This window comes from Globicephala melas, chromosome 7, assembly GCF_963455315.2.
Source record: "Globicephala melas chromosome 7, mGloMel1.2, whole genome shotgun sequence".
In the NCBI taxonomy this organism is placed as follows: Eukaryota; Metazoa; Chordata; class Mammalia; order Artiodactyla; family Delphinidae; genus Globicephala; species Globicephala melas.
The window spans coordinates 8,060,629-8,079,746 of record NC_083320.1 but is presented as its reverse complement, the minus strand read 5'-3'; the positions used below and the strand labels follow the sequence as shown (position 1 = coordinate 8,079,746).

General features: G+C 56.6%; 1 protein-coding gene across 2 annotated transcripts; it reads left to right on the top strand.

Annotated features, from left to right (window-relative positions):
* Positions 1-5,916: 5,916 nt before the first annotated feature.
* PTMA (prothymosin alpha) lies at positions 5,917-11,009 on the top strand. 2 transcript variants are annotated; one of them, XM_030874667.2, is made up of 5 exons: positions 5,917-6,154; positions 8,987-9,058; positions 9,310-9,406; positions 9,914-9,987; positions 10,265-11,009. In XM_030874667.2, exons 1-5 carry the CDS (start codon positions 6,110-6,112, stop codon positions 10,310-10,312), a joined length of 336 nt encoding a protein of 111 aa, XP_030730527.1. In that variant the 5' UTR covers positions 5,917-6,109; the 3' UTR covers positions 10,313-11,009. The 2 variants fall into 2 exon arrangements, with proteins under 2 accessions (XP_030730527.1, XP_030730623.1); XM_030874763.2 differs by having other exon boundaries at positions 5,918-6,154; positions 9,313-9,406.
* The last annotated feature ends 8,109 nt before the right edge of the window (positions 11,010-19,118 follow it).

The following is a 19,118-nucleotide window of genomic DNA, read 5'->3' as shown; positions in this document are numbered from 1 at the left end:
AGTTTCCTAGTTGTAGCACTGAGAGTTCTGCCTCCCGGAGAGCTGGTTACCCTGTCTGTACCCCCCTTTGGTGTAAGACAGTGAGCAACTCCTGGCTGGCGATGGGTCCTCCATCCCTCATACCTTCTCCTCCCAAACAAGACTGGGGGGGCTCCTCCGCCAGGGGTGAAGGAAAGGTGGAAAAGACCCATTTGAGTTTTTTTTTTTTTAATTTTAATTTTTTTTTTTTGGCTGCGTTGGGTCTTCGCTGCTGCACGCAGGCTTTCTCTAGTTGTGGCGAGCGGGGGCTACTTTTCGTTGTCGTGCGCGGGCTTCTCATTGCGGTGGTTTCTCGTTGCAGAGCATGGGCTCGAGGCACGCAGGCTTCAGTAGTTGTGGCACATGGGCTCGGTAGTTGTGACTCATGGGCTCTAGAGCGCAGGCTCAGTAGTTGTGGCGCACGGCCTTAGTTGCTCTGCGGCATGTGGGATCTTCCCGGACCAGGGCTCGAACCCGTGTCGCCTGCACAGGCAGGTGGATTCTTAACCACTGCGCCACCAGGGAAGCCCCCCATTTGAGTTTAACAGAGAAGAGGAAAGAGGAAGGTTCAAGATGTCAAAGAGCCTGCCTCTCCCAACTTCAAGCTTAACTGCACTGGGATTTCTGGCCTGGCCTAGAGCACCTAGACCCTCAGCTGGGGCCCGCTCTTGGCTCCTGTCTTGCTGGGTTTCCATGCAGGGCTGGGTGGCAGGAAGGGACAGGTGTGGAGACGCCTCGTAAAATGTCTCCTCGTGGTCACACTGAGTGTTGCCGCACAGGGTTGCCTCCTTGTACGTGTTTAACCTCTCTTCAGGCGCACTGCTGTCGCAGGCAATCCCAGGCAGGGCTACAGGGCGTGCGCCCACACACGTGCTCCCCCAGCTGGCACCTTCACCTGCCACCGTGATGCTGGGCCCACGCACTCACAAACGGTACCCAGAGCTTAAGCAAAACACCCACTCGAGCTATGCAGATAGGCCCACACACGCTCGATAGATGCAGGGAAGAGGGACTGGGAAATGGCACAGGCCAGCAGAAGATTCCTGGAGACACCATGGCATGAGTGTGCTCAGGGGGCGGCAGTGGCACTGTACAGAGCACGCACACCTCCCCTGCGTCCTTAGCACGCCTCCAACCAGGACTCCAGTTTGCCATCAGTTTGGGAGCAGGCCCTGAACTTCAAGAGATGTTCCACCCTCTCCCTGCCAGGAAGGAGCCTTTGGGTGGCCAGACCTGTGTGGGTACCAGGGCCTTCTGGCCGAGCTCCGCAGGAGAACGGGCAGGCCCAGGCGTGCTGCACAAGAGAGCAGGCATGTGGGGGGTGCTCTTACACAATCCCAGCTGGGCTCAGCAGGGCGGGAGAGTTGAAAGGCCCCTGGAAGCTCCCCAGGCCCTGATGCCTGGGCAAGGAAACCACAGCCTGAAAGTCCTGGGTTTCTAAAGGCGGGATTTTTTTGAGGCCTGTTCCATTCAGGGTGCCTCTCAGACTCTGTCATTCCTCTGAGGCCAGAGGGGCTGCCAACATGTTGGGCACCGAATCATAGGCTTCCAGAAACTCAGCTAGGCTGGTGCCCTCATTTCCCACTGAGTATGGGAAGAATTTTCTGAAGACATTGTTCCTTTGTCCAGAGTCCTGCCGAAACTGTGAAACCAGCCCACTTAGGTACAGATGGCAGCTGGAAGATGGAATCCTGAGAACACTGACAGTTTTCCTGGATGTGCCAGACCCTATTTTAAGCACTTTCTGAATATTAACTTGTTCAGTTCCCACCATGACTGTGGAAGGTAGGTACTATTTTTGTCACCTTCATTTTTTAGAGGTGAGGAGGTAACTCTCCCAAATTCACACAGCTAGCATGTGGCAGGGCTGGGATTTGAACCCAGGCAGCTTTAACAGCATTTATATTCTTTCTGGTCTCTTGGGAATCAAAATTGTGAGATGAACAATTAGGAATATGTTGGAAATGGCTTAGGAGCGAGAATTGCAAACATACGTGCCTACAGGGTCAGGCAAGCGAAAAAAATGTGTGCCTCAGGCCGGCAGAGAGAGGCCTGTTGTCCAACTGAGAGTGTCCCTAACGCAAATTCCCTAAAAACAAAACTTGCCTGGAGGCCATTTGGGTCCCCTGGCTTAGAGCAGCTCTAACCTAAGCCCAGTGCACTTCAGGCTGTAAACAGACCAGGGACAGGAAATGTGGGCTACCAGGGCATACCAGTTTGTCTTTGGGTGGGGGGGAGTTTGAAAGGCTACAGAAGCAGCAAAGGGCAGAGATGCATCCAGTAAGTGAAAGTGATAGGGGATAGGAAGAACACCCCGTTCAGAAACAGCAAAGGAGGGGCGGGGTTGCGTGTCACTGGAGGAATGAGGCTCTTGATTAGCCTAAATAACTCCTTCACTTATGAGCTGTCAAATACCACACTTCTATGGCAAGATGGAGGTCCAAGTACACTTTTTTTTTTTGGCTGCGTTGGGTCTTCATTGCTGTGCGTGGGCTTTCTCTAGTTGCAAGCGGGGGGGGGGGTGCTACTCTTCGTTGCGGTGCGCAGGATTCTCATAGCAGTGGCTTCTCTTGTTGCGGAGTACGCTCGAGGCGCGCGGGCTTCAGTAGTTGTGGCACACGGACTCAGTAGTTACGGTTTGTGGGCTCTAGAGCGCAGGCTCAGTAGTTGTGGCGCATGGGCTTAGTTGCTCCGCGGCATGTGGGATCTTCCAGGACCAGGGATCGAACCTGTGTCCCCTGCATTGGCAGGTGGATTCTTAACCACTGCGCCACCAGGGAAGTCCTCCAAGGCCACTTCTGATCCATCGCTCATCTAACAACGCAGATTCCTCCATTCTAGGCTTTTAGCCTCAACTTAGTCACTGATTCACTTGGTTACTCCAGGTCCCTTGGTCTGCTTTCCTTTTTTCTTTTCTTTTTTTTTTTTTTTGGCCAGTCACCTGGCATGAGGCATCTTAGTTCTCTGACCAGGGATCGAACCCGTGCCCCCTGCAGTGGAAGTGCAGAGTCTTAACCACTAGACTGCCAGGGAAGTACCCTCTTGGTCGGCTTTCTTGACTTGTTAAAAGGAGAGTGATATAATATTAGAGGCTGAACCTATAAATTTGCCGATTTTCAACTGGTTTTGACCTATAAAAAACATCAATTTCATATAATTCAACCCTATAATTGTCCTACCTACTTTGGAAGGTGTGGAGAATAAACGAAAATGCTTGAAGCATGAGCCAAAGGCTTACTGCCATGTACACACCAGGCAGTCAGTGCTCAGTGAAGGTAAATGCTGGTTCCAGAACCAGGTGGACATGAGCCTTCCTTACCCACTTCTAGCAAAGTTAGCTGCATAGGCACAGGGCCAGGCAAAGCAGTTTTTCGAGGGAAATTCACATTCATCCAGTTGGATCCACCCCCACCCCTGGCCCCCCATAATGGCCAGAACCCAGAAGAGTCACGTCCAGTCTTCAGCCGTGGACACAGAGAAGACTGCCCGATGCCACTATCCAGACAGGGAAGAAGGCTCAATCGCTTAAATGCGGCACAGAACAAGCTCTCAATGCATCTGGGTTTTGTGGACCAAACAATCCCCTCCAGGGTAACCAGAGTTTAATGGTTGCGCCGCAGGTAAAAGGCGCTCTTCTACCCCATTTATGATACCGCACAATCCCTCCACGTCTCGGATAATGTGACACAAAGGAAGGGTCGCGGCTGCAGCAGCCAAGGAGAACCTTCCTCCTCTGGGGCGAAGGGCGGCCTCAGGTCCGCGTCGCAATGAAGGCAACTGATGGCGGGCGGGAGGGGACCGAACAAAAGGTTTGGACTCGTGGTCCTCACCATTGCGAGTCCCTTGGATTGGCGCGCGCCCGCCCTGGGGAAAATCCCACCTCCAGCCATTGGGGCGCCCTGGGGCAGGGCGGGGACCCGGAGGGCGCCCCCTCCGCCGCTGCGTAAAAGGGACGGGATGGCGACCGCCAGGCAGCGGGAGGTGGCGCCGTGCCCCTGCCCTGACCAGCACCTGCCCCACGTTTCTCCCCGCCAAAGGACAGGGAGCCCGGGCTTCTCCCTCCCTAAAGGACAATTCGCTTGGGAAAGCCCCCACAGGCCAGCGGCCAGACTGGCAGATGTAAAGGGGATGCCGGCCTGAGGCGCGAGGGACAGGGGGAGTGGGAGGGGACCCAGATCCGGGTGGCCCTACGCGCCTGCTCGCAGCTGGGCAGCCGAGTCCGGGGCCTGGGGAGGCAGCCGGGAGAGTGCGGGGTGAGCTCAGTTAACGGGGTCTCGCGGTGGGAATGGGGCCACTTGGCCCCTGAGCTAAGAAAGCCAAGAAGGGCGACCCACTCAGCCTCTCCTCTCGCCCCCGACTTCAAGCACTGCAGGACTTGGCATCCGTCCCTCTTCCATAATCCCAGACTCCGGGTTTTCTCCATTCCCAAATCGGCGGCCCCAAGAGACAGACAGCGGAACCTGCCAATGGCAAGACGCAAAGCGTCAACTTTGTGTTCGCCCGCCACTCTCAGCCAGTGTGCACTCGCTTCTCCCGAGTCCCGCCTTCCGTGTCGGGCGCCCCCTTCTGGCAACACGGGGATGAACCCTATCTGTCGCCATCTTGTGTGTGGCACAGGTATTTTCCTGGACCGTCTTTCCACTTATTCTAATCTTTCCTCCCACACAGCTGGTTTCTTAGTTCGACAGCCAAATGCGACGGTGATAAGGAGAGTCTCGCCGACGGTTTTCAGATAGTCCGAGTGGGTTGGGTCGCCACGTCACGCCAGGCTTGCCGAGTCCAACGCCATCTTGAGTGTGGCGTCTTAATGGTTCCCTTCTTCGGGCTCCGCGTGTTCCCTAAATGGCGCCCCAAACTTCATGGAGCCCCCAAGGACTAGATCAACTGGTCTAAGGGACGATTATTTTCCCTCGAATAACCCCGCAAAGAATAAGTTCATGTGCCCTTGGCAGAGTCTTAAGCGGTGTGGGAGAGCGATAGACTCGAAGGCCGGGCCCTGGAAGGATCCCAGTAGCTGTCGCGACGGCAGTGACCGCTCGGGGCAGGCGCAAACCAGAAACCTAAAGTGCGGGGACCGTTGTGTGGTGCGACGCCCGCGGGCTGTCCTGTTCGAGGGCAGAGCCTACACAGGCTCTCGAGTCCCCTCGATGCACGAATCCCCGAGTGTGCGTGCTTGGCACGGAACCCACTCGTAGGCTGGCTTAGGCGGCAGACGCCGGGGCTGGGAGTGGACGACGGGGTCACCTCCCCAGACTCCGGGCGCCGGGAGCTGGGCAGAGGAGGTGGACTTGGTAGAAGACGGGGCGCCCCAAGTACGCGGGTCTTAGCCTCACGCCCTCATTGCTCGTCGTGGGGCTTCCGCCGACTTGCGCTGGGACAGCTCGTGGTGGGATGTGCCAAGGCGCGGGGGGTGGGCATACGGGCAATGTGCAGGGCACCGCCCGGGGCGAGCACAGCCCAGCACCCGGCCTTCCCCTCCCCCTCGCTGGCAGCCGTCGTGTGGGCCGGCAGCCTCCTCCTCTTTCCTCCCCCACTTCTTCCGAGCAAGCGCGGGGAGGGGTGAGGACCGGGGGCTGGGCGCGCAGCTTTGCCGCGCTTTGGCTTTCTGCGTCAGCAGCCCCAAGCAAAACAGCGGCGGGAGCGCGTGCCCCGAGCGCGAGCGCGCGCCCCTCCCCCACGGCGTTGGTGCCGACGAGACCCAGCAAACTCGGGCCTTGAATGACAGTACGGTCGGCGACTGCGCAGCGCGGGACGCACGAGGGCACTGCCGCTTTAAGCACGCTTGCCCATTGTTCGGAATCGAGCCAATGAGTGAGCGCCCGCTCCCTGCTGCAAGCCAATAGCATTCGGGCAAGGGAGGCCGAGCGCCGCCCACTAATCTATATTAAAGGTTCTGGCGCCGCGTGAGTTCTCCACTGGCTGCTCTGAAAAGCCATCTTTGCATTGTTCCTGTGTCCGGCTCCGCGCTCGCCGCAGCCACCTCCGCCGCGCGCCTCCTCCGCCGCCGCGGACTCCGGCAGCTTTATCGCCAGAGTCGTCGAATTCCCGCTTTCTTTTCAATCCGTGCATCGGATCACCGGCGTGCCCCATCATGTCAGACGCGGCCGTGGACACCAGCTCCGAAATCACCACCAAGGTGAGGTTAGACGCCGCCCGCCCCTTTGGGGTTCGCGCGCCGCCACCACCGGAGCGGTGTTTGGCGCGCGGCACCTGGGTACCCCGAGCCCGCTGTTGCTCCCTTCTGCGGGGAGCCCGCCCGCCCCCAGCCTAGGCCCCCAGGCAGCCCACTCTTTGTGCTTGCGGGGGAGGGGGCGGGAAGCACCGCGGGCAAACGTGATGCCCGTCGGGGAGTGGGCCGGGGCCCCTCAGGGACCCGGAGGGGCTGGCGCGGAGGCTGAGAGGCTCGAGGGGAGGCTGCTCCACGGCTCTCGAAACTTGTTTGGGACTCGTCTGAGTGGCGGCGGGAGGATAGGGGCCGGGCTGGGGGTCGTCGGCCCGCGGGGCGCACGGAAATAACTTTGAAACTCCGGCGCGTTTGGAATCGGAAGTGCTGGGGGGGGGCGCGTGTGCGGGCGCAGACCGGCTGCGGGAAGTGGCGGCTCCGCGGCGAGCGCCCGCCGGTGGCGCTGCTCTTTGTTCGGCGCCGGACCGCCGCGTTTCGCGCCTTGTAGTGGGTCCGAGGAGGCTTATCTGGACTAAGCTCTGATAAGGCGGAGTGGGGCGGCGGGCCGGCGGGCCGCGACGTCGGTTGTCTCCGCGGAGGTGTGAAGGTCTTCTCCGCCCTGGGTGCCCTCGGGGAGGTGGGGGTGGGCGTCCGGGGTTGGGGGCAGTGTGCCGGGAGCAGCCGCCCAGCTTCAATAATTCTCCGGCAATACCGGGCTTGACTGAGGAGGAGGCGAGCCCACGCGCCGGAGGGGAGGAAACGGAAAGTGAAGGAGCGGCGCGCCGGGGCGATGATGGGCGCCCCCCGCGGCTGCCCGGGGGCACCGTATTTGCGGCTGCTCCGGAGGCTACGCGGGCGAACAAAAGCTGCGGCCGCGACTGGCTTGTTGCGGAGTCGAACCGGGCACCAGAGGCTGTTGGGGCCCGGTGCTGCGGGTTCACTGCCCTCGGTTTTGAGGCCCTGCGCGTTTGGCGCAGCTCCGCTCCTGCGCGCCGCATCGGTCCCGCTGCCTGCCCCGGGGAGTGTCTCCGCCCTCGGCGGGACCACGGTACTTTCAGGAGGGATCGCTTTTTTATCTTTCGGCCCTTGTCCGCGCCACTGTCGTGCCCCCCTGCAGGGACGGGCGCGAGTCACCTTGGCGTCTCCTTAACCCCTGTACCCCTGGCGTCACCTCTGGTTCTTTCCCAGGAGCGACTCCCCCGAAGGAGCGGAGATTGGGACCCGGATCTCCGCAGGGGCTCCCTCCGGCCCTCACTGGGCCCAGCCGGGGAACTAGTTCGGAGGGGAGGGTCAGCCCTACCCAACGCGGGCTTTCGTTTTCCTCTAAGGTGATTTCCCCTTAAGAGCAATATAGCCCTGTGGAGTGCGTCTCCGACGGCCTCGGGCTGTGGGACTGAAAAGGCCCCGCGGACTTCGGGGCAGCCTCCCGCGGGACTTTGCCCGCCAAATGCAGAGACTTAGATACCGCGCATCTAGGTCTGCGCGGGGAGGCGGCGGGTGCGTCCAGAGGCCGGGAAAGACAGCAGACCAACTGGTGCGCGCTCGGCGGTGCCAGTGCCGCCCGCGGGCGCCGGGTCTCCGGGGTCAGGGGCGCACTCGGCGGCTCCGGGCCACGTGCTCCGCGCGCGCGGTGCGTGCAGAGGCCCGCGCGCAAAGCCCGCCGGGCGGGGGTGCGCGCCTGCGCGCCGCGACCTCCCCGCCCCCACAGCTCCCCGGGGCTCCGGCCACCAGGGGGCGGGAGCGGGCGGCGCCGGGGTCCGCTGTGGACTGCACGGGGAGAAGCTGGAGGACGGGGCCGGCAGGTGCCCGGGGGCTGTTCGCAGGACGGCGGCTGAGCGCTTTCCGCTCGCGCGCCGCTCGACGTCTGTGATGGCGGCGGAGTCTGCCGCACTGAAAAAGTTAAGGGGTTTCGGAGTGTCCGCGGCGGCGCTGCCCTTTGGAACCCGGGCCGTGGCCGCCTTGCGAGGCGCGGTCCGACGGACACAGAGCTGACCCGCGGACGGGCGAGAGAGGCAGGGACGGAAATAGGGTGCTGCGGGCGGCGCGCCTCTGAGTGCCCAAAGGCCTCTCTCGGGCCCAGGAGGAGAGCGTCCCCTGAGACCGCGCCCATTTCCAGGCATCGGTCTGCCACCTCCTGGGACAGCTGTTGGGTATGGAGGGATTGGTGGGATTCCGGTTCCTTCAGATAAAAAAAAAAAAAACCCGTGCGCTTGCCAGGTCCTGCGCTGCTGAGGGCTTGGAGCTCGAGCTCGGCTGCGGGGCTTCTGGCTGGCGAGGCTGCTGCCCCGGTTTTGCCGGTTAGCTCCCTCCCATCCCCTTCCCAGGCTAGTCCACCCACGGGAGTCCTCCCGCAGTGTCAGGGCCCTCCCCCCCATTGCCTTATTTATTTACGGCACATACCTGGTGTCTTCCAAGAAGGATTTGTGAGAGGCGGAGTTCCCTCTGGTTGGAAACAAGTACGTGATGAGTGTGAGTGAAGTGTTCCCAGGCTCGTTCGCCCGGCCAGACAGGTTTCGGGCTGTGGTGCCACATGGCTCCTTTCCTAAGGAGCATGAGTAAAGCCGCAGGGGGAACAGCCGTGGTGGGCCCCTTTTTTTAAAAGTGTGTTTGTTTTTAAGGGTTGAGAAGTAGGACGAAATCCTGACCATAGACACTCGGTATCCTGTGCTCCGTCCACCTGTAACATTCAGTTTTTAGCTTTGGCCATCCAGATCAGCACCGCATCCTTCGTACTTGAAGACCTGGGCTCCTTTGGCAGCCCTGGGTTGCCCAAAAGACTGACTGGCTTCCTTTTCCGTTTTGAAGGACTTAAAAGAGAAGAAGGAAGTTGTGGAGGAGGCGGAGAATGGGAGAGAGGCACCTGCTAACGGAAATGCTGTGAGTGTCTACCTTGGACATGACCCCGTAGCAGCTCCTGGCTAAGATTCCTTACTTAGACTTTGGGCTTAATCCGGGGGCGGGGGGGGGCTGAGGCCTTGGACAGCTACGTGTCAGGATCTCTCGGTGGAGCTTCAGGGGGCGTGTCTTAGGTGGTCTGGTCTGTAGAAGCATTGGGCAGGGTCTGGAAGAAGGGATGGGGCAGAGTGATGTTCTGTCCTCATCTGTAAGCTGGTCTGTTTTCTGTCGAGGAGAACGAGGAAAATGGGGAGCAGGAGGCCGACAATGAGGTAGATGAAGAAGAGGAGGAAGGTGGGGAGGAAGAGGAGGAGGAGGAGGAAGGTGATGGTGAGTAGCTTTGTCTCTTTTTGGGGGGGGTACCTTTTTCTGTCCTCTAGCAAGTGGGGAGGGATTGGGGGCTCCCCGCAGGGGGGCAGATCGAATGGACCACCTACGACGGGGCTTGCACCCGCAGAGCTGGCCTCTTTTTCCTTGCTTTAGGTTAGTGGTGTGGAGCTGTGCCCCAAACACCACGGTCACACTCCCACTGGAGAGTGCCGTCCACACACTGATCGGTTGGTCGGCTTCTCTGGCTTTTGCTTGCGCCTTCATTTCTCTGGAGACAAGATATCTGAAATGGGCAGTGTGGGTACCCTGACGGCCCAGTTTGTCAGGCAGCAGAGACGGATCAGGGGCACTCCATCCTGCCAAGGCTGTTACTGGGAGCTTGCCCAAGGAGCTGTAGTTTTGCTGTCCCCTCCCTGTTTCTGGCTGCCACTGCGTGGGAGAACACCAAGACCCTCCCTGGTTGGCGAAGGAAGGCAGAGTGCTTTACCTGGGCTTTATTCTCTCCAGGTGAGGAAGAGGATGGAGATGAAGATGAGGAGGCTGAGGCCGCTACAGGCAAACGGGCAGCTGAAGATGACGAGGTGGGTCTGGTCTGGCTTGACGCGGTGAGAGGGTTGGGATCTGAGGCACTAAAACTGGAGAGGCTGATGGGACTTGAGTAGTTGTAGTTGGTGTGGTGGGTGGTCCCGAGTGGTTCCCTTCTCATCTTGAGCAGGAACAGGAAGGAGCATGGGCCCAGCCTCCCGGAGGCCTCTGGGGCTGCTTGTGCCTGTCTTGGCTCTGCCAGCAGGAGCTGAGGCAGTTGGTGGGTGGGCCCGGTGGGTTGAAAAGGGACCTTGACCATCTTTCCCTTCCCAGGATGACGATGTTGACACCAAGAAGCAGAAGACCGATGAGGATGACTAGACAGCAAGAAAGGAAAAGTTAAACTTAAAAGGCCACCGTGACCTATTCACCCTCCACTTCCCGTCTCAGAATCTAAACGTGGTCACCTTCGAGTAGAGAGTCCCGCCTGCCCGCCCGCCCACTGCGGGCAGTGCCACCGCAGATGACACGCGCTCTCCACCACCCAACCAAAACCACAACGCGAATTTGCAACAGGGGAGGGGAAAAGAACCAAAACTTCCAAGGCCCTGCTTTTTTTCTTAAAGTACTTTAAAAAGGAAAATTTGTTTGTATTTTTTATTTACATTTTATATTTTTGTACATATTGTTAGGGGGTCAGCCATTTTTAATGATCTCGGATGACCAAACCAGCCTTCGGAGCGTTCTCTGTCCTACTTCTGACTTTACTTGTGGTGTGACCATGTTCATTATAATCTCAAAGGAGAAAAAAAACCTTGTAAAAAAAGCAAAAACAACAACAAAAAAACAATCTTATTCCGAGCATTCCAGTAACTTTTTTTGTGTATGTACTTAGCTGTACTATAAGTAGTTGGTTTGTATGAGATGGTTAAAAAGGCCAAAGATAAAAGGTTTCTTTTTTTTCCTTTTTTTGTCTATGAAGTTGCTGTTTATTTTTTTTGGCCTGTTTGATGTATGTGTGAAACAATGTTGTCCAACAATAAACCGGAATTTTATTTTGCTGAGTTGTTCTAACAAAGCTGTCTCAAGCCTGGTTTTTCTGTTTTGGTTTCTTCTGGTTTCTGTTTTTCTTCTTTTGGTTTCGGGGGCAAGGAGAAGAGGGGAGGATCTTGAGCTCTGGCCCAGCTGTCCTTCCTGGGGACAGTGGATTTGAAGACACCAGTTGGGGGGGCGGGGAGATGTGCCCCTTGGGCAGCAGGGTCTGTTGGGTGGCCATGCTAGTCTAAGACTGAGCTGCAGTTGGCTGGTGGGATGTGGTGGGACCGCTGGGGCTTTGGGCTGGAAGGGGAGCCACTTACCAGGTTAGTCCCCTCCTACTGATTTGTACTGGGAGCCTCTTCTCAGGACCCTGTCATTGGGTGCTGCCACGTTAACCCGGTTGCCCTGGCAGGAGGTGTATACATCTCCAGGCACTCTGGGGGAACGGGCTATGAGTGGGGCTGCCCTCTGTGGAACCAGGGGGTGGGGTGGGGTGTGTGTGAGCCCAGGGCCAAAGATCCCAGAGATGCCACCTCCCAGTGTGGGCAGCTGGTAGCTGGTCCTTCACCTCAAAGGCCTTACTGGATTTTCCTGGCCACAGAATGGCTCCCCCTGGTGGTGACATGTGGTACCTTCTGGTCCCTTAGGATATAGTTCCAGGGCAATAATGCAGCCTTGCCCTCGTTTTCCAAACTCTGGCCTCCAGGAGAAACAAATACCTTGGTGTCTGGTGGGGTGGGGCAGCAGGGGTCAGCACCCTACCTCTTAAACACAGGGGTGGTAGGTGAGCTGTTTTGATAGACAGGTAAGCAGTGAGTCAGAGCAAACGAAGTGTGACCTCAAACTCAGGCCCTCAGGGAGAGAGGTGACTGTTCAGAGCACTCTAAGAAACTTCTGGGGCCCACAGATGAGCTTCATGGGCTGAAGCTCCCTGCAAGCACCCATGGTGTGTGGTATGCCTTCTCCAGGGGTCAGGGAGGGTTGAAACCGCAGGGTTGGAGCCTGGAATTTGATTTTAAGGTGGAGAGGCTGCAGGACCCACCTCTGCCGGCTGGATGACACTGGCTGCCTCTTGTCCCTCCTGAATGCACTTTCCTCAGCCTGGAGTACCCGAGTCTGTCCTGCAGGGGGGCTGACTGGGCAGAGGATGGGGTAGGGACCCAGAAGCTGCACACTCTCCCTCCTCACCCCTGCCCTCTGACACTGGCCACGTGGCATTCCTTGCATAGCCTTGGGACCCCAGCGCCTCCTGATGGAAGAAGACTGGGGTATTTCATCTACACCCTTCTCCCTCCCTCCCTCCCTCCCTCTCAGGCCCCCACCACTTGCATTAAGGAGTCATCTGTCTTCAAGACAAGTTTGTGAGGGTGTGTGAATGGGGGCGAGCAAATGTTAATAACCAGGTATCAATTTACAACTCCTTAAGATGGGCTATTGATACAGGTGCTCTCGGCACAAGGACAAGAGGAACTGACAAAGCAGGGAGGGCTTCCCGGGGGAGGTGGCATTGACGCTGAGACTGGAAGGGTCAGGAGGATGAAAAAAAGATGCGTGTGGGGGTTGTTTTTTGTGGGGGAGGAGCAGTGCGTGGGCAGCCCTGATTCAGGAGGCCACAGAGGGCACATGGGCAAAAGGTAGAGGCAGGGACAGGCAATCTGAGCCAGGTACGGAGGTAGGATTTGGGGAAGCGTGGAGATTTTAAATAGGAAAACTCCCTGGGAAGCACTAAAGTGACATCTGCGGAGGTAGTGTTGGGGAGGGGACTGGATTAAGGGAAGGTGCTGGGAGGGAGAGAACTGGGTCATCATGTGGGGTAAAGCGTCTAGACTCGGATGACATAATTGGATGTTGGACGCAGTTCCCACCAAGGATCCCAGGCTCAGGCCTGAGCCCTCTGGCACACCTGAAAGGGGCAGGAACTGAAGGTCTGGTGCCACGTGGTGGCCTCACTGTGTTTGAGGCTGTTGTGTGCACAGGTCTGGAGGGCGGGAGAGAGGCCTGGGCAGGCCAGAGTAACCAAGGCTGAGGTGTGAACACAGTGGGCCAGGGCGAGGGCATAGCCAGGAGAGACAAGCCTAGTCACACCAGGGAGCCCACCAAACTGGGCACAGTCCCTCCCAGTGACAGCTCCGACACCAGGGCCACCTCTCCCTCTGCCCGGCCTCCCTTACTCACCAGCCACATCAGCCTCCTTGTGCCCGTGGCAAGCTTGGTCCTCCCTCAGGGCCTTTGCACTTGCTCTTTCCGCCCCAGGAATGCCTGCTCCGACTTCTCACTACTTGCTCCGTGTTAGGCCTCAGTACTAACATTATTTCCCCAGAGAGGCCTTCCCTAGTCCCCAGTTCTCCCTTGGCCGCACAGCAATTCTCATACAAGCAATGTGAGCTTGTATATTTACCTGTTTGTGTGCTTTTTGGCTGTCCACCACTGAGGTCAGGGGCCACTTCTTACCAAGTTTTCCTGCACATGGTAAGTATTCTGTCCATTCCATTCATTTGTTCATTCATCCCCCCACTCACTTATTTACCAAATGCTCTGTCTGTGCCAGGCGCTGTTCTAGGCTCCAGAGATCCGGAGAGGAGCAGGAAAGCCAGAGCAGGACACCTCCTGGTGGTGGGATGGCATTCCACACCTCATCTCTCCCACACTTGTGGTTTCTGCCAGGCACCCGTGTTCTGGGAGGGCCTCGCCCTTCACAGGAGCTGGAGCCTGTGGAGTGTGGAGTGAGGATGCAGTGTGGAGGCCCCAGGCTGCACGTGTTCCCTTGAGCTATCCCCTAACTGCTGAGTCAAGGCCTGACCAAGGCTTTGGAACCAGGGACCCTCTGACCCTGTGTGCCCATCCCACGTGCCCTGCCAGGCTGGGCTGCTGGCCCCTTGAGGCAAGACCAGATGTTCCTTGTCCTGCTGCCCAGGGCGGCTCGTCCTGAGGATGTTCCCCAGGCCCTAGAGGGGGCCTAGAGGCGGTCTCCAAGGCAGGGGAAGGGGTCTAGGAAGACCACATAACAGATGACATATGGAGCTGGGATCAGGTGTAACCCAGTTTGGAACTATAACCCCCAAACCCCCCAGAAAGGAGGACAGAAGCTTAGTTAGCCCTGTCCAGACACAGACATGCAGCCATGTTCGTATGGAGCAAGTAACTGAACTCTGTTGGGCCTCTATCATCTCCTCCTCTTCAGGAAGGGAATAGCATGAGGCATGTGCCATGGCCCAGAGCTGCCTTTCTGAGGGTCTCACGTCTGCGCTGAGCTCCCGGGAAAGCTCCCCTTTCCCATCTGCACTGCCTCATACCTCCAAAGGTTTGGTCTGGAACGGCCCTTGTTGCCTTCAGCAGAACCCACTTTTCTCTAGTCCGGAGCTTAGTACACAATTTATCACTACCTGGGACCCTCAGGGCCCAGGGTCACCTTGATCCTACTCCTAACGTCCCCTCCAAGGGCAGACAGGGCGCCCAAGGAGCCCAAGTTGGAAGATTTGTGAGGAACAGGCGCCCTCTGGTGGGCATAGGGAACTGCATGCGGCTCCCCTGCGTTCTGCTCAGTCCAGGAAAGAGACCTTCAGTGGCCCCTGGACCTAGGAAACGCAGCCACAGCAACTCCCAGCCCCCAGCAACATGCTCTTCCTCCCTCTCTGTTGCTGGCACCTCAGTCAGACATGAAAGTCGGTGCTCATTTCCGAAGCCTTCCCTCTGGGCCGCTGATGGCCCGTCTCAGGGGTCTGGTCCTTTTTTTCCTGGAGGGGAGACCCCAGGCCTCCCCAGACAGAGCCAGAGCTGAGGCCAGGGTTGGCTCCTGTGGAGCCATGGACCTTCCCTGGGTTCTGGACCCCTGGGCTCCCTCTTGTTTAGTTCTGTTCAAAGGCTTCGTGTGCAGAACACCCGCCTTGGGCAGGCCCGGCTCTTGGCTGTCTCTGGGCCCTATGGTAGGACGGCTCACAGTGGCTGCTGCCCTGAGTGCAGCCTTAGGGCCTTCAGCTGCTTGGAATTGGGGGTGGGGGTCCGGGCTTCCCAGCTGCACTCCCTGGAACTCTGAGCTGCCTGCCAGTCTGCCCCAGACCTGAGTGTCAGCATCTGGGGTCACCTCTCCACAGCTCCACTGCTGGCCCAGGGGCCCAAAGCCCTCCTAGATCCAGTCCTACCAGGGCCCTGATGTCCAGCCTCCGCTGTGGCTTCCTGTGTCCCGGATGCAGGCCAGCCCTGCCCTGCCTCAAGCCCCTGGCCACCCTGTGGTTCCCTCCTGGTGGGAGCTGCTTCAGGAGGATGAAAAGCCCGGTAACAGCTTTACTTGGGGCAGTCCAGTTCTGCAGTGTGGCTGCTTGTCCCTCCCAACCTCAAGCCTTTGAAAGCAAGGGCAGGGCTGTCCTCAGGTACCTCCTCTCCAGAGACCTCAGCCTGGGTCTGATCTGAGCTCAGAGAGATGATGAAAGCTCAAATTACGAAATGCGGCTGAAACATTCTAAGGCTGCCTGGGACATTGACCTTATATACTGGGTGAATGATGTGTGCATTATTTATGGAGAGGGCCTAGCAGCCAGTGGCTGGTGTGGATTCCATGAAGTCCTGGGCATAGCCAAGAACCCAGCTTGGAAGGGTGTATGCCCTCATGAGCTCTCCATCAAGCCTGCTGCCCATGGCAACAAGAAGTGCCAGGTGGTCATTTGAGACAAGCTCATTTCACAGGCACCCATGCTGGGGCCCAGCTGTGAGGCTCTCGGCAGGGAGCAGATCCCTTGCAGGAAGCAGATGCTGGTGAGAATTCCAGAAGGTACTCGGGACATCTGTTGTTTTTGCCACCAGCAGCCTTCACCCTTCTCTTGGCAATAATTTCCTGAAACTGTCCAGTTTGCCTCCTGGAGAATTTCCTCTCCCCCAATCATAATCATGCCCCACAGGCAGGATGTGACTCAGTCCTGGCCAAACAGTACCTGAAGCCTTCCCACCCCCCAATGCCTACTGATTGGCTCAGAGCTGGCACACGACCCAAGCTGATCCAATCAGAGTGAGCCCTGAGATCTTTGATTGAGTTGCTGGGAAGGGAAAAAACTTGGGCCTGAGCCTTGAACTGAGGCAGCTGAGTGAGAAGCTGAGGCTGCAGCCCACACACATAGGAGCAGAATTGAGCCAAGAGGAAGAGGAACCCTAAGTCCTGATGACATCGCTTGAGCCCGAGTCCAGCAACACCTGAAGCTAGAACAATCTCTGGACTTTTTAATTATACAAGTCAGTAAATTTCTTCCCAGCTTGGGCTGGTTCAGGGTGGGTTTTCTGTGGTCTCTGAGTCATACTAGGAAACAGGAGAATACAGGGCTCCAGGTTCCAGTCTCCAAGGCCAAACAGGCCTCCATGAACAAAGACAGCTTGAAGAGGGAGGAGCACATATGTGTGGGGGATCGCTTCTCTGGTGTGGTTTCCAGGTTGAGAGGGAACAGAGGGAGGTGAATCAGCCTCAGAAGAGGCTATGATGCTAGCTGTCCATCTCTCAGCAGGACTGCAGAGTACTGCTCCACTCATTCCCAGCCAGCGGGGAAGGGAGGGCCCAGGGTCATCTGAGCTGCCCCTCTTGCATCACCAGCCTGGAGCGCCCCCTTCCCTCATCTCTAACCCCAGTACTCTCTGGTCCTCTGATCTCCCAGGGACTCATTGAACTTCCAGTGTTCCCAGCTGTGCCTCATAGCCAAACAGTCTCATTTAACTAACTCAATTGCTCTGGGAGGCTCCTGGATAAGAGGTGAGACCCCTCATCTTTATGCAGCCTGGTGCCTCCCAACTGTCTCTCTGCCCCAAGTTGTGCCTGAGAGGTGAGATCCCCTGTTTGGAAAAGTGCTGGGCTAAACAGTGTTAAAAAGTGTCTTCTTTCCATGGAACTCACTGGGTTTTTAATATACCAAGGAGTTGCCAAGAATAAGGTTTAGCATGCAGCTCATCCCAAGTTTTTTTGACCTGGAATTTTTTCACAGAAAGCCTATTAACATATTGAAGGACAGTCATGTCTAGAAAAAGCTGATCTTGCAGAAGGACCATCACCAGGGCTCAGGGAATATTTGCTGAACTAAGCAGACTTTGGGAAAGGATTCTTGGGAAGCGGTTCCACAGCCTGGCTCCTAGAGGCCTGCATGAGCCTCATGCAGGCTCCCTCGGCTGCAGGTGGTCAGGTGGTTGGAGGCCCTGTGCTCATGGCAGTGCCCTTTGTCAACACAGCCCAGGAGGTGACTGGTATCAGTAGGGTGAGGGACAGCAAAGGGTGGACACTGATACAAACCTTTCTAGAAAGCATTTGACCCTATATATCAAGATTCACAAAATATGTACGTACTTTTCTGACATAGAAATTCAGCTTCAATGCCATTCTGTATCCTAGGAAAACTTCTACCCCTTCTCACATAGTTATTCTCTGGGTCCTTTTTGCCAGTTTCCCTCCAATGTCCCAAGTCTGACTCTTGTGGTTTCCACTGGAGCCCGGGGCCATGACCTGCTGGATAGCGATGCTGGGCAGTCACCTAGCCTTGAAGGGGCTGAGGAAGGGTGGGTTCCAGTCGCAGGAGGAAGTGGCAGTGGTTTCTACAATTCTGACCCCTCTGTCAACATTGTCCCTGGTGAGCTGCTCTACTAGTCAGCCTCGTGGTGAGCATGTCTCCCCAGGAGCTCATTCCTTTCCTTGGAGACAGTGTGGTCTGAATCCATTTTTTTTTTTTTCTTTGCGGTACGCGGGCCTCTCACTGTTGTGGCCTCGCCCGTTGTGGAGCACAGGCTCCGGACGCGCAGGTTCAGTGGCCATGGCTCACGGGCCCAGCCGCTCCGCGGCCTGTGGGATCTTCCCGGATCAGGGCACGAACCCGTGTCCCCTGCATCGGCAGGCGGACTCTCAACCACTGCGCCACCAGGGAAGCCCATGCAGTGGCTTCTCTTGTTGCAGAGCACGGGCCTTTGAGTGAGCGGGCTTCAGTAGTTATGGCATGTGGGCTTTAGCAGTTGTGGTTCGTGGGCTCTAGAGCGCAGACTCAGTAGTTGTGGCGCACGGGCTTAGTTGCTCTGCGGCATGTGGGATCTTCCTGGACCAGGGATCGAATCCATGCCCCCTGCGTTGGCAGGAGGATTCTTAACCACTGAGCCACCAGGGAAGTCCCTTGACTTCTGAATGGTAGTCTCTTGTTATGCAATGACATTTTTCAGTGGGCACTCCCAGTGGCTACTTGACTGCCTGGGAGGCAGAGGAGGTGTTTGTGGACAGAGGCAAGGTTTTCCTCTGCAAATGACTGTGCGCCTCCTTCAAAATGCCACCAGATCCACAACTGAGCTCCCAGAATTCTGTGCCATAATGATATCATTTGAGCCTGGAAATGCTTGAGGATCACTATGGTCATAAAATCATTTCAATATCATAAAACGTCTACTTTTAAGTAAATGTGAACCCTCCAAGAAAAACCTTAGCCTAATTCTACCAGATGCATTATAGATCGTTGCTGAATACAAGCCAATTAAAAGAGTAATAATCAGTAGACAATCTGCCAGAAGAGATAACGTGGATTACAACTCTGGCCAAGGGTTTGGCCCCAAGTAACCAATACGTATGACCAACAATGTACCATGAAAGAAAACCAATGACTATTATCAGCTTCTGTAATAACACAAAACAGTGAAATGAAATTCCAGTTCTGTAAATAGGTAGACCAATCATGTACGGCTTGATTATACAGGGGTGTCCTGTGCACCATTCAGAGAGCGTACTGTATAGCTCAAAATACACACTTTAGCCCAACACAAAAGTAATCATTATAATATATATGAAACATTCAAGTGACAATAATCTTGCTTATCCTCTTGTAATTGAGAGGAGTTATTTGGGGGATGATTTGAATAAACCAAGTCACTTATAAAGTCATTCTAAGAAATTTGAGTAAATGCCTTTTTTTTTTTTTTTAACTTTGAATACATTTCCTTCAATAAGTGCAACAATTTAAAAGCATTCCATGGTGGGGAACTTCCATGGTGGGGGACTTCCCTGGTGGCGCAGTGGTTAAGAATCTGCCTGCCAATGAAGGGGACACGGGTTTGATCTCCGGTCCAGGAAGATTCCACATACCGCGGAGCAACTAAGCCCATGCACCACAACAACTGAAGCCTGTGTGCCTAGAGCCCGAGCTCCACAACA